Raw genomic sequence first — 15,377 nt, 5'->3', positions numbered from 1 at the left:
CGGCCATCATAATAAAATTAGAGTTCTCCTCTGTAGAGCTATGGACTACACGGATTGCATATTAACAGATTGTATAACGGATTGATCGAAGAGCGGTATACTACTGTTACTTATATTGATCAACACTTACTTCATTATGCACAGCCATGGACGTCAGACTGCATTTGCAATACTAGTAAGTCCTACAAGTGCCTCGCATTTTTATTTTGGCAGAAAAAATCATCATAGAATAAAAATAAATGTTTAGTCAGAAGAGTATAAGTTAGTAAAGTGACTGAAACAGCTTCATAAAACACACAACACAAGTCCTTCAAGTGTAAGTCTGGTGCAAACAATACATGGTTCTATCAAATACAACAGTTACAACGACTACGTGAACTTTTATTACTAACTATATAATGCGTTCGATGATCATTATTATAGAACTATATTGACTGCATTTATTTAAAACATATACTATATTGATCATGTTTGTTGTTTTAAATGTGTGACAAGGAAGACGCTTGATCAATGTTCAGTTCACTACGTCGAAGGCTTGGTTCCAAGTAACATAAAGATAGGCCATCTTATTCTCATTATTTCATCATGTGGATACACGGCCAACAGTCTGAAAGAAAAACAATAAATTTGGTCTTTTAAAAATAAGTTATTCAATTATATAATTTGCTTTTTTTCATGTAGCTGTAGAGATTCTTTAGAAACTGTATCGGGAAAAAATGCTACAAATAACCAAGGGGATACATTTTCATAATTAATACGCAAAAATGTTATATTGGTTTCATATATAAATAAATATTCGTATTCAACTAGATAATGTTCATTGTGGTGCATGCTCGGTTAGACACTTATCTTGATGCAGAGTGGCTTACTCTCATAGATTAGATCATCTCAGAAGGAAATTGGATATCTTAATAACTTGAATAAATACAATTAACGAGAGTAAACAAGAATGTGTCTAAAGTACAAAGATGGACCACTCAATCATTTTCCATGTGCAATGGACCGTGACATTGGGTAAAAATCTAATTTGGCGGTAAAATTAGAAAGATTATACTATAGGAACATGTGTTCTAAGTTTCATGTTGATTGGACTTCAGTTTCATCGAAAACAACCTTCACCAAAAACTTTAACCTGAAGTGGGACGAACGAACGAACGAACGATCGAACGAACAAACGATCGAACGAACGGACGGACGGACAGACGGACGGACGGACGGACGGACGAACGAACGGAGCCACGGGCCAGAAAACATAATGCCCCTCTACTATCGTAGGTGGGGCATAAAACAATGTGTGATGAAGGCAAATGCTGACAAATTGGAATGCATGGACATATCCATTATTTTACTGCGTATCTATTTGTAGAAAGTACCATTTTAACCCAAAATGTACGAGACAGGGTTGTCAGACTGAAATTAAGTATTCTTTAGAATTAATTACCGTTCATGCAATGTCTGTAAATCCTTTGATTCTGGGTGAACTTTGAGGTATTTCTGCCATGCTGACCAGGAGGTTATATAACCAGTATACTGGTCTACTGACCAATGTTTAACTATTTCTAGTTTATCGTTTCTGTAAAATATATAAAAGATAATATAAAGAAGGGCTTAAGATACCAAAAGGACAACCAAACTCATAAATCGAAAATAAACTGACAACGCCATGACTAAAAGAGAAAACATCAACACACAAATAGTAGTACACAAAAACTCAGCATAGAAAAATAAAAACTAAGCAAAACGCACCTACTAAAAACTGGGGATGATCACATTTTATTCAAATGAACATCTGAATTCTATCGGAGACTCTGAGTCCATAGAATTTACAGATATTGGTATGTGCTTTCTTGAAAACAATCTGATCAATGATTTTGGTGTTCAATCAATTCGATCAAATGAGTCAATTTCGAAAGATGATAAGATCATTTGTACACGTATTACCCTCTCATAGTATTTTGAATGCTAAATGCTGCGAATACAAGCAAAGAGAGAAACTGTTAAACGCATATACATCAGTCATGCAGTCATGAATTTCGGGTGTTCCACGAATCTATAGGTAATGTGTTCCTTGGTGAGGACAGTGACCATACGGTAAAGGTTTTTATCTCATTGTTGAAGGCCATTCCTTCGCCTATAGTAGCTTAAATCCACTCATTTGAAGTTTGATGGATAGTTGACTTATTGTCAATCATATACCACATCTCCTTATTTTTATAGTGATGTGAATGAATGATTAATAAGTATCAACAGTTAAAGGAGGCGGGCGTAAGACATCTTAATTCAACCAGTTACCGCCACAGACCTGATCCAACCATCGTATGGAAGTTGGAACGACTGATAGTGCTGTTCTATAAACTTTCTTTCTTTGCTCCAATATTCCGACAGAGTTTGAGAGTAAAACTGTGAAAGAAAATAATTATTAAAATTAAACATTTGTCATTAGCAACGTTTTCCAAACCATCCCGATTACCCGTTTGGTTGGACTAAGGATGATATACACAGCCTATACCAAATGTTTATTCAACCGTACCTCCCAGGCAACTTTGACATATTATATAGCTGTCTGTTATGAAATTAAGTTATATCAAATTTAGTAGACGACCATTTGATATTCTTGGGAGGAGGTTTTTCAAAATACATTTCTTGGCATTGTAACTGGAAAATGAAAATTTCAAAAGTTGATGAGAATAAAACGTTTGACAAAAAAAATGTTGGGAAAAAGTTGACATGGTTGTTCGTATTTCCTTATGCAAGGGAAATGCATGATTTATTCGACTATGTATACTTTCTTTGACTCCTGCTAGCAGTATATTGAAATGCATGTATTTATTCTTAAATTGATACTGAATAATAGATCGCATAAATGGTACATCAATACTTTGTGGATATATCATGTGGTTATCTTTTCTGTTGTCCGACTGAACATAGTCATGGCCTACTATCAGATTTCGTTGCACAATTGTTTTAGTACAAAACCGTTGTTATAACCCACGCGTTACAACATGTATAGTGCGTGGAGTAGAAACATGGTTCAGAAGGGACATGGTTCTTGTTCCATGTCAAGTTATAAAAAGTCTATGCAAATCAAATATTTATTTAGCTATAGTAAATGATAATGTAATGTATGAGTTAATGTAGCATTGTGACCATGCATACAGTGAAACCCAAAAATATATATGTTTAGAATTTATAGGTAGATCTTAAGAATTAATGTATATGTTACAGTAAATAGGTGAAATTAGGAATTACACGTAATTACTAAGCATTTCAGTAAATACCTGTAATTACTAGCCAATTTAGTAATTACATGTATTTACTAGTTGTTTCAGTGATTACCAGTAATCACTGATATTTTTTGTCATTTTTACAGCTATTTACTAACTTGATGTTTTTGTTATAAAACTAAAAACATAATTCAAGATACCAAATAAGAAAGTAAAGGAAGAGGGATTTTAAGGGAGCTTACTCAAGGATGTAGGAATATAAGGCACATCAAAAGTGCATACTCTTTAGTGTTTGTGAATTGAAACTGGAAAATGGTTGTTTTATAGGTTTTAAAACTCTGTAAATATATGCATGCAAGACAATGATATCTATCTAAAATTGATTTTCATAATTTGGTTAAACTAAAATCTCCATCATGCACTGTGGTTTAAAACTTCAAAATAACTTTTTCCAAATATCCTGGATTTCTACCAAACATGGACAGAAGCAAAATTTTTATGATCATGAGTTAATATCCAAAAATAATTACATTAGATGTATGTTTCATCACAATACTTTATTCTGATTGGCTAACTGCACACCACGCTTTATTCATAAGACAATTGCATCACTCAATGAATCTTTTCATTCATGATAACACAGGGTCCCACAATAAAGTGCACATGTGAATTAAATAAAACAATTATAAAATTCGTGTTTTCATGATTATAGCTAAGAAATGTAATTATAAGTATTGAATGCTTCTTTTTGTAACTTCATAGGGTTGTAAATACGTTGACCCTGCGCACATTTTTAGTATAAAGCAATTCCCCGGTTCATACGAAATGTACTTCGGTCAACGCTTTTACACCCCAATGAAGTTACAAAAAGAAGCATTCCATTCTTAAGTAAAGTTTGTAAAAAGAATCCTTTTTTTTTGTATATTACTTATAAATGGATTTGAGTTTTTTTTCCCATTTATCATTTCATACACTATGCAGTTAAAGTTTTAAAACATTAGGTTTTATAAACCATCCTGGATTTTTACCCAATTTTAACAGAAGCTTCTTACAGTACTAGTCAAAAGATAGTATCTAGAGGAAAATTTTAATATTTTTTACTCATTTTTGTTTAGCCTGCGATTAACAGCAAAAGTTGGCTATTTGTTCTGCAAAACCCTTACAATTTTAAAAGCTTAATACATTGATAACTCATCTCCAGCTAGAGGTTGAATTGAAGGTCACATGAATACGTATTCAATGAGGTCCAAATATTCACTCGCAAGTGCACAACTCATCAACCTTGTTTCTCAGCTATTTTAACAAAATATAACCAGATTGGCTGCTAAAAGTGAATTATAATTTCACTATATCATTTTTATTAATGATTTAACAACAAAAAAAATATATATATTTTTTTTATATCTCGAAGCTAATGCACATAACAGTTCGTTCCAGTTCTTAACCTACATAACGTTATCTTATCTGTATAAGGCAGTAAGTCTAATATTCTTAAAATTCAAAGTTTTCTTTAAAAAATTAAAACATAATGCTTTAGGAGAATTTTCCATTTCAGATTTCCATTTCTGCTGAAATTGGTCAAAAATTATCTGTATAATGCTCAACTTGAACCATTTTGGATTAAAACTTAAAATGCTCGGATTTAACCAAATATTTGAAAGTTCATATTTATTCGAGTATTTTTTTTATTGAAATCAACCATTCAAAATTTACTGTACTGTACTAACTGATATTTTAGTTAGTATTACCATAACTTTTGATCACCTGACCATAATACAACATTGTTTTAGCAGTCAGTAAATAGGTGTAAAAATTCATTTTAAAATTAGTAATTACTGGTAATAACTGGGACGTTTCAGGAATTACTTGTATTAACTAAGTGACTCGGGGATTACCTGTAATTCCTAAATTTTAGTAATTACATGTAATTCCTAATTTCACCTATTTACTGTAACATATACATAAAATAATTATATATGCGACCGTGATATACACACTGGTATAGTGTGTTATCAACAAATGGAAGTTTTTAACGACCTTGACTGACTAAACAGCTAGCCCTTGCAAAATCTGTGTTTCGTCAAATTGTCATAAAACGCTTATAAAATAAGTATAACACTTGATCTTACATGCGAGACAAGGTTATGTGCGTCTATTTTGTTTTCTACCGGTATCCCATAACCGTATACTGCTATTACTCCTCCGGGTCGTAAAACTCGGTCAACCTCTTTGAAAAATGTTGCATGATTCATCCAGTGCAGTGCTTGTGCTACTGTTATCAAATTTACACTTCCAGATTCCAAAAATGACAAGTCTTCTGCCGGTCCGACTGTAAACTGTATGTCATCGTATTTAAGTTTAGCTTGCTCTATTTGTTTTTCACTCACATCCACACCAATCACGTTTTTGAAATAGGTCTTTAGGGAATGGGTGCTTTGTCCAGTTCCACAGCCGATGTCGATCACCGTATCAAAATCGTTATTGGATAATTTACAATAATCAATTATTGACTTAACCACCGCATCTGGATAGTCTGGTCTGAACTGTGCATAGTACTTAGCATGGTCCGAACTTTCGAATAGTCTTATACTCATACTTCTTGTGATTATGGTTAAATAGCTGGATTGTTTTGTCCTAAGTAGTTTTCTACACAGCTTAATGATCATCACAGTAGCATAGTTTGTTTCTGGAAATAAATAACCATCAACTCAGAGCTTCATGTACAAAAAAAAATATTTTGTTAATATTTTATACTGCATCTATGAAAAATATTCTTAATTTAAATTGTTCTTAAAGAAATTTTCGTAAGTTACATGCAAAACACTGATCAATGCGTCGACATTTAGGTACGAAATTGTAGCCCGATGTCACAGGCACTTGTCTCACAATTTTTTCTACATACCTTGATGTATATAGAGGAGGATAGGACCTTTATCGGGACTCCGGGATCCGGGAATTCTTTTTTTCGAATTTCGGGACCTCGGAATTTCGTGTTTATAAGTCCGAGATTTCGGGATCAAGATCCTCCTACCCTCCGTCTATATAGGAGGTGGTTTTTTATTGAGACAAGTGCCTGTGTCCGATGTCCATAACTCAAGCTCGATCGTTACTGGCAATATAGTTTTATATGTTTCATGTACAGACATTGGGATGAAATACATTCATATGTTTAGCACGCAAAACAAAGAATTAGGTAAACTATTCGAACCTTTAACCACAAAGTGAAAAATAAATCCCCGAAGACTAAGAGTAGCAGGTCAAATGCCAGGAGAACCGTGACAAAATGAAAAAGATAGGAATTAAAGCCGGTAAACGGTAAGTATAAGACAAAAGTAAATTAATTGTTTTCTTAATAAAATCAAGTTAACAGTTCTAATTGAAGTTCGAAGTTGTTTCAAATGTACCTCTTTTCTATTTTATTAGTACAACATAACCCGTGATTCAGTTTAAAAGAAGTTATAACTGATTGTAACCGACTATAAATGTTTATCCTTCAAAATCGGAGCAAAACGTTATACACAGTGTACACTGAGAAAGAAAAGAAGACAGTTTTTCATAGTGAAAAATCATCTGAGAAAATCAATAATTTCATATATATACTACTTAGTATTATGATGCGGGGAAAAAAAAACTTTTTGTGTCTCTGTCCATGGACATAATATAGTGCCAGTTTACTTTTTATTTAAGTGCTCTGTCCTAAATTTTCCGGATAAATAATTTGAAGTTTGAATTCGGCTGTTGAAATATTCATATTTCCCACTTTTAAAACTATTTTCATCATAAGGCTGACCTAGTTAGTTCCAATTCAGTCCAAAAATGCATTTAAACCTCCTCTAAATATTTAGATCAATTAATGAATTGCATTGCACCTGCAATGAAACGATCGACTGATGTTTTGTGTATGAAATGACATGAAGAAATTAATAATATCTTGCCTTACTGTAAAAGAAACAGGTGTCCTTTACATCTCGTTGGTTATCAGACGTTATCTTATTTTTAACCAATCAAAACGACAATATAAGTTAGTGCGGTATATTGCAAAAAATATATAATTTCCGGTCCGTCGAAAAACAGCACGTCAAAATGAATGCTCCTCCAACTTTTGAGTCTTTCCTTCTGTTTGACGGCGAAAAGAAGTAATTGTTTGAGAAAAATGTTGTCATAATGATCACAAGTTTATCGCTAATGACCAAACGTCCTTCCAAACCATTAAATTAAGGTTTATCGCTAATGACCAAACGTCCTTCCAAATCATTAAATTAAGGTTTATCGCTAATAACCAAACGTCCTTCCAAACCATTAGATTAAGGTTTATCGCTAATGACCAAACGTCCTTCCAAACCATTAAATTAAGGTTCATCAATTCAAAAGCGGGCTTGTTACAATTTCTCCTTTTGTATCTTCTTTATATATAGAAAAACGGTATCAGGTCCGTTCGCGCCCAATATACTTTCGCACCCTACACGTTTGCACCTCGCATGTTCGCACCCAAGGTCCGTTCGCACTCTACACATTCGCGCCCAATTTTAATTCAAATCAAGTTGAATAATTGGAAAATCAGGATTGTTGTTTTTAAATAGTTTCGTGTAAATATACTGAATGTATTTATAGCTTGGTATGAGTAAAAGATTGAAGATTTTAAATGAAAAACACAAAAGATAATTGTTTTTAACAGCTTGGTCCCTTTGATCTGAAACAATGAAAAAATCAAATATAGCAAAACACTATTGTAACCAAAACATCAAACATGATAAAACTTATTCAACACACAAACGAAAAACGAAGTGAATTAAACAAAGTTATAGCAATACACTCACCAAAACATGATTAGGAGTTATTCAACACAAAATAAAACGTTGACAGAATCCCACTTTATTAGAAAGAAATACTTTTTTTTTCTTAACAATACACTGTATAAAACATGATTAAGATATTTATTCAACACAAAAAAAATACTGTCTCACTTTATTTTGAGACAATGAAAACAATTATACTTATAAGAATACTACTTGCCAAAACTTGATTACAAAATTATCAAACACGAAACCAATAAAATTGGGCGCGAACACGTAGGGTGTGAACGGACTTTGGGTGTGAAAGTGAAAGGGGGCGAACATGAGTGGGTGCGAACGTGAATGGGCGCGAACGGACCCGGATTCTAGAAAAACATAGATATACTAATTCATGTTCTGAGTTCGTATGGATAGTAAAACCGTGAAAATGTAACAAACCACTGTTGTGCAAACATAGCCAATCAAGTGCAAACATAGCCAATCAATACCTGATTGGGACCATCTCTAAGATTTCGCCAGACCACAGGGGTTTGTTACAATTGCCGGGTTTACTATCCATACGAAGTCCTAAAAAAACAAGGGATGAAGCTAATTTGCGACGATGCTTCAAATTATTGTTGTAAAATTTTTCTAAGTTTCCAGTGTTCTCCCCAGGCCGTTTTAGCACCGCGATGTTCAGCGCTATTTGAATTCACCGCGGTGGTATTTGGGCAGACCGCGGCGCTATCCAATCAAAAATCAGCGTTATTGTTTTTGAATTTGCAAACTTCCTGTTATTTTGTACACATTTCGATCACGTGATCGACTGGTTTATTTATCTGAGAGTTCGTTAATTCATCCAATGATGTCAAATATCATCGGAACCAGTTCAATAAGGCCATAAGAAATAATAGGTTTGTTTGCCCAAACGCTACCTACCCAGAAAAAAGCTGCCTACTCAAATTCTTTTATTGTCCTGATTTGAAGAAGTTTTTTTTTAATCAAATAGGCATGAAGACTAATAAACATCTGATACTGCACTGCAATTTCTTTTTTTGACAGAAAAAAAAGAAAATGCCTACCTACCTACCCACTGTCTCTACCTTTGGGTAGGGTTTGGGCAAACCAATTTTTTTTTAAGTGTGGCCTAAATGATCAAAATGGCGCCATTTGCAAAACTTTTAATGCCAAATAAACCTTTCCTTCTTAGAGTTTTTCGCTTTAGAAAGATGCTGAAACTTATGAAAGAAATGGACAGTGCTAACAGAGACATTTAATACATGTCTCGGGTGCTGAAATGGTCATTTCTAAATTATATAAGGGAAGTGTTACCCCCTTCTCTGACAACGTGGTCTCGACCATTGCTTGACCCATCTACAATTAAATCATTACTTTTTCGCGTTTACAACCGACTGTCGAACCTGGATTGCTTGAAGGAAGCTACCCTGTTATCAAGGGAATCATTAAAAGCCTGTATTTTACGATAACTTGTCCACCAATGGCTCTTTTTCAAATGGATAAGGGAATAAAACAAAACGAACATTTTGTGTAAATATATATAAAATATCGTTTTTTGTCAACCAATCATCAATATATTTCATTTAAATTTTGCTTTAAATTTAATGTAAATAGAGGATGGCTTGGATTAGAAATAGTAGTTAATGCTAAAAAAGCCACAAGTGTAGACAGGAAGTTATGTCAGTCGGTAAGGGAGATAATTTGGGAGGGAAAGACCTAAAAGAAGTATTGTTAAATCTTGACAAACTTATCTGGTGGCACATATATATATTCAAATGTTTATAGAATTATCAAACACAACCTCTAAAGGTGGTAATTTTTTCAATAGACAACTTTCGAGTTCATCCGTCACCGGAAAAAACTCGTCAATTATACGCGCCTTTATCGCAGTCATCTGTGCGTTTAGGAGCGTCGTCACTTCCTTACAAGGTTGAGCGAGTGGTTGGAAAATTATAATTCTATATTGTACGAATTATTCGTCAAATTGAATTCTTAAAATAGACAATCAACACTGCTGTCATTAGGGAATTGTCAGTAAGTACCTACAGAGCAACCATTATTTCTAGTTTATCCTGCACAAAAACGATCACTAAGACGCTTGATGAACGTAAATAGTGCAGGGATACAGGCGAGCCCCTCTATCTGGTAAATGACGTCATAAAGGCGTGCATAATTGACGAGTTTTTGCCGGTGACGGATGAACTCGAAAGTGGTCTATTGGCATACATAATTTATTTGATTGGTAATTTACCTTTGAAATAAAAAAAAACTCTTTAAAATATTTTTATAGGATTTCTTTCATATATATGTCATATTCATAATTGGAATATTTTAGTTTTTTTTAAGCAAATCTTTGATAACATTTGAATATTATTGAAAGGGCAAGTTCATTTCTTCTTTTGAAATACTATACTCATTTTTATTGCAAAGTTGCACTTTGCTAGAAATGTTAATAAAAGTAAATGTAAAAAATCAATCTTGTCATTGAAAACTTTCTCACAGAAGCTGACAATGACTTTATTGTTGGTCCTACATGTTCTGCAACATCACCTGTTAGTGATAAGAAATCTTCACATAGGCAGTCTGGTATAGACCTACCATGGAAAAGACTTCTCCTTGGGTTTTACGGACAGATAATAATATGAGGATTATATGAATTTACAATGGAGAAAAAAAGACTTTTCTTCTATCATGGCTATATCCAGACAATTACATTAGCAAACAAAGGGGTAACTTCCATGAGCATGATGAGTACATCATTACAAGAGAAAACATCAATAGCATAATATAGGAAAAACACATAAAAAATCAATTACAAACCAACCACGCGACGCGACAAAGTTACTGAGAATTGTCGAAAATCACGCGCTTACCACAGCGCTATCCAAAAATCCTGGGGAGAACACTGGTTTCACTTACTTCGTGACCTAAATAAATCTGTTCCCACTTGAATTATCTCTTCAATGACATATATTTATTCCTTAAGTAACCTCTTTAACTATTGTAATCCTTTAAAAAAAACTCTACATTTCTGAAATGGAACGAATCAAAGCCCTACATTTGAAAATGAAAGTACTAAAGCGACATCTACCGGAAAATATATTTTTTGGAACTCTTGAGAGATGCCCAAATATGACATAAAAAAACAGTGTGTTCCTAATAATTCCCGCCATTTTACTTATTGAAATCTAAAATACCGTCATTGACCGTAGGCTTCCGAAAAACATAATAATTGTGGTAAAAAAAATTATGTACAATGTGTATTATGTAAATTTTATTTTAAAATATATATGTGTAAGATAAAATGAAGACACATTTAGATACTTATACATGTATTTGATATATATATTTCAGAATCACCATTGAAAAAGATACTAAAGTGCCAAATGCTGCAATATTTACAGTAAATAAAGAAGATCACACACTAGGAAACATGATCTGTTCGTAAGTTTAGTAAAACATCCATAATATGAGGCAGGTCAATCAGGTGTAACCCGTGAGAGAGAGAGTTGAAGAGGGCTACACCTGTATAAATTGAAGATTATTTAGATTTTACATTTTTATGAATAATGACATTAGAAAATACAAACAAAACATTTAAAACCAATCTGTAACTTTTGAGATGCACAATAATATTAGCTCTGTGACTGATGGCTGAATAATACATCACTCTTTCTCTTTACCAAATTATATTAAAAAAAATAATTCAATGGGGGATGATTTTAACAAGTGACAAATGAGCACTTTAACCAAATTAAGATAAAACATTTACATTGTATAACATTTCTTCAAAAGATTAAATGATTCTTTAATATATGCTAATTACACTACAGACAGTTGTGGAAAGACCCTCAAGTGCTGTTTTCTGGATATAAAAACCCTCATCCATTGGAGCACAAATTTGTGTTAAGAGTACAGACGACCTCAGACTACAGTCCTCAGGATGCATTGACAAATGCCATCACTGATCTCATTAGTGAGTTCTCACTTCTGGAAGAAAGATTCAAGGTAAATGATGGCAGTTTATATTACATGACATCAAATGTGATTGATGTAGGGAAACAGTTATAACAAAATCACAAGCAACTGCATTTGTTTGAAGCTACTGTGGATATTTATATTTTTGGTTTTGCCAAAATAATTTTTCTTTCTTAATTAAGCATTTAAATTTTGTGTTTACCTGAACCATGAAATCTAATAAATACACAGTATCTTTTTAGCTCACCTAGCATGGTCCATGCGTTGATACATTTGTAGGGCGTGAATGTTTTACCTAAACTCAGGTGCTGGGTGACTTATTTATTTTGAATTGTATTTCTGTAAAAATATTTGTTGGTTTGTTCATCTGAAACTCTTAAAATTTACACATTACTACACTATTTCATTATAAACCATAATAGTTCAAAGTATGGCCTTCAACACCAAGCATTGGCTCACACCAAATAGCTAGCTATATTTAAAAGGGCCTCATAAATGACTAATGTAAAACCATTCAAACAGGAACTCAACGGTCTAATCTACTCACACAAAATAAGAGAAGTGAGAAACACTAAGAATCACACCAACAAACAAAAAAATATGCACGTATGGCAATTGTAGGATGTCTGATAAACATGATAAACAATTATGTTAGCAATAATATATAAATTCTAATGAAATTTCTTTTTTTCAATTAGTGTTGCCTTGGAAATTTTGCACGATGCATATTATGATTAATTTAATTTAGTAAAAATAACTAGAAGTAAATCAATAATAAACAGTGTACAGGTGGCATGCACAAGACAATTGAGTAATCTGTGGATATTATTACAGTTTAAAAAGATACATAAGTGTTACTTATTGCTGTAAACATTTCTTAATTTTGTCTAAATGATGAGCATCTATGATCCAAACTAATCAATCTTTTTATGTATTTTAGGATGCAGTAAGAGAGCGACAGGATGGTGACATATGAAACAAGACTCTAAAACATTATTGTAAAATGTACAAACAATTGTATTTCAACAGAATATGTATTTTGTTGAAAGTATAGGTTGGGCTGGCCTGAACCTGAAGGAACATTATACATTGGTTCCCATAATGGACACATGAGAATCTGTCAATCACAGGAACAGAAGCATTTGATTGTCTTTTATCATTTCATTTCAACATGTTGATAACCATGTACATTCATTTCTTAGATAAATCCATGATTAAAAGATATACATGTAAACTTTTTTTCCTCTCATCTTGTATCAGAGTTTTATCCAGCCAACACTAATCTAAAGTTATATAAAAATAGAAGATGTGGTATGATTGCCAATGATACAACTCTCCACCAGAGGCCAAATGGCACAGAAGTTAAAAGCTATAGGTCAATATATACCCTTAACAATGAACAAAGTCTATACTGCATAGTCAACTGCATAAGTCTTCGAAATGACAAGTGTAAAACAATTTTAAAAGAGTAAAAGAACAGCTTTAGTTACATGTTCAGCGGGTTTAAACCTAATGGAACAAGTTGTCTGATAATGTTCTGAAAAGTGCAAAAAATTGAAGACTTGGTCCCATGTAAGGGCTGTAAAATCTCATCCAAGACACCAGGCTTATAATTTTGTATTCCCAAATGCACATATTTCCTCTACAAAAGACTCATCACTGATGATCCAACAAAAAAGAATTGAAAAACAAAATAAAGTACAAAGTAAGAATGTCATTATCTTGAAAAAAGTCTTTCATTTATTGGCCATTAAATACAAATCTGTAAAATATCCTTTCATGTTTTAGGAGTTTCCTTTCTACAATATCCATTTTCATCAGAGAAATAGAAACAACTTTCCTGAATGCTCAGTCTGAGTAAGATGAACCATGTGTTACTTGCACACATTCCATAATTAAAATAAAGAAGATTGAAAGACCCTTTCCAGTGAAAACATATTATAGAAATCATAAAATAATGATATAACTATATACAAGGTGGTTTAACAATGCCCTCGATAACTTATGCCTTAAATATTGTATGTGTTTCAACATGTTGGTTATGGGATTTAACCAAACCAAATGTTGTGGCTATACAAAGTCAAATTTTCTGGATCATGTTTGGTTAACTGGTGGACTTTGGTTGCATGTTTATTTATTCGAAGTGGTAGGTGGTTGGTATGGACTGTTGTCCACCTAGTCCTATATTCTTAATAAACGATTTATATTCACTTGTTGAGTGGTTGTCATGACATACAATTTCCTTACACAAAATACATCCTCGTGAAATTATAGACCGAGAAGGAAAATATATCAAAGGACTATGACCTACAGTATTCCAAGCCTGGCAGCACTCAGGTTATTAGTTTGAACCCCAAAGTGACAGGAATAGTCCACTCAAATTTTATTGACAAAGATTGCCTGTTTTCATGCTGAAGTATGTTAGAATGGTAATATATCATTATGTATATATTTAACTAGAAAAATTACTTTTCAGCAAGGGCATATGTAAGACTCGTGGAGTTAACTATTTGTTTAAAGCGTAATATTTCAAAAGACTTAAGCCCTGAATGCTGTCATTCTTCCAGTGTACTTGTCCAAAATGGATGATGTTCTCTCATTAATAATTACAGATTTAGACACAAGTTGAAAGCATATATACCATCAAACATTATAAAAGTATGCAACAAATACAGTTAAGTCTGCCTTATATCTTGAATCACATCTAGTAAATTGATAATGAAGGTTATTTGAAAATAAATTTTACCACGAATAAAGGAAATAGTAGTTTACTGATGTTAAATAGCCATAAATCTATTTAAATGTTACAAATCTGGGTCACAAACCAAAACCAAAAGAAACATCAACTATAAGAAGAAAACTACGGACCAACATATACACTGAACTGCTACAACGACAAACTCCAACATACATAGAAAAGGTCTTTTAAATAACTACCATATTCCTGACTTTTTACATGTCATTTTTTTTTGTAATAAATGGTCAGTTTAACCCAAATTTATGGCTAGCCAAATCTCAAGCTTACATGGCAATGTTAACAATACTACTAAAATTACGTGATAGGAATTCAGTACAAATTAATACAAGAAAACACAGGACAGAGTATTAAACAAATAATTTATTTACTAGGTCATTTCATCATGGAAACCACAGAATAATAAAGAATAATGAAAATCAACTAAGGACAGAATATAATTTTGAGCTTACAATTCTATGTAGACTGCATATGGAGTATATTTTTTCTAGCTGATAGTTATTTCATAGGCATGATTTGATAGAGGATAGCTATATATATAGCTTCTCAAAAGGAATTAAGCTACTGTGCATGGATTATATATTAATTGTTAGATACCAATTGTCATGGATTTCGTGGTTACATGGGAAC

General features: G+C 32.8%; 2 protein-coding genes across 4 annotated transcripts; one reads left to right on the top strand and one right to left on the bottom strand.

Moving 5' to 3' along the window:
* Nucleotides 1-508: 508 nt before the first annotated feature.
* LOC134680625 (putative methyltransferase DDB_G0268948) lies at nucleotides 509-7,284 on the bottom strand. Of its 2 annotated transcripts, none has more exons than XM_063539740.1 (5): nucleotides 7,160-7,284; nucleotides 5,354-5,910; nucleotides 2,303-2,400; nucleotides 1,442-1,573; nucleotides 509-607 (listed from the first exon to the last, which is right to left on the bottom strand). In XM_063539740.1, exons 2-5 carry the CDS (start codon nucleotides 5,888-5,890, stop codon nucleotides 523-525), a joined length of 852 nt encoding a protein of 283 aa, XP_063395810.1. In that variant the 5' UTR covers nucleotides 5,891-5,910; nucleotides 7,160-7,284; the 3' UTR covers nucleotides 509-522. The 2 variants fall into 2 exon arrangements, with proteins under 2 accessions (XP_063395810.1, XP_063395811.1); XM_063539741.1 differs by lacking the exon at nucleotides 7,160-7,284 and adding an exon at nucleotides 7,015-7,121.
* LOC134680626 (DNA-directed RNA polymerase II subunit RPB11-like) lies at nucleotides 6,493-13,231 on the top strand. Of its 2 annotated transcripts, none has more exons than XM_063539743.1 (4): nucleotides 6,493-6,539; nucleotides 11,369-11,458; nucleotides 11,848-12,022; nucleotides 12,933-13,231. In XM_063539743.1, exons 1-4 carry the CDS (start codon nucleotides 6,508-6,510, stop codon nucleotides 12,966-12,968), a joined length of 333 nt encoding a protein of 110 aa, XP_063395813.1. In that variant the 5' UTR covers nucleotides 6,493-6,507; the 3' UTR covers nucleotides 12,969-13,231. The 2 variants fall into 2 exon arrangements, with proteins under 2 accessions (XP_063395813.1, XP_063395812.1); XM_063539742.1 differs by lacking the exon at nucleotides 6,493-6,539 and adding an exon at nucleotides 7,241-7,360.
* Nucleotides 13,232-15,377: the final 2,146 nt, after the last annotated feature.

Source organism: Mytilus trossulus, chromosome 8, assembly GCF_036588685.1.
Source record: "Mytilus trossulus isolate FHL-02 chromosome 8, PNRI_Mtr1.1.1.hap1, whole genome shotgun sequence".
In the NCBI taxonomy this organism is placed as follows: domain Eukaryota; kingdom Metazoa; phylum Mollusca; class Bivalvia; order Mytilida; family Mytilidae; genus Mytilus; species Mytilus trossulus.
Note: the sequence above shows the minus strand (reverse complement) of the source record. Positions and strands in the feature narration are given on the sequence as shown.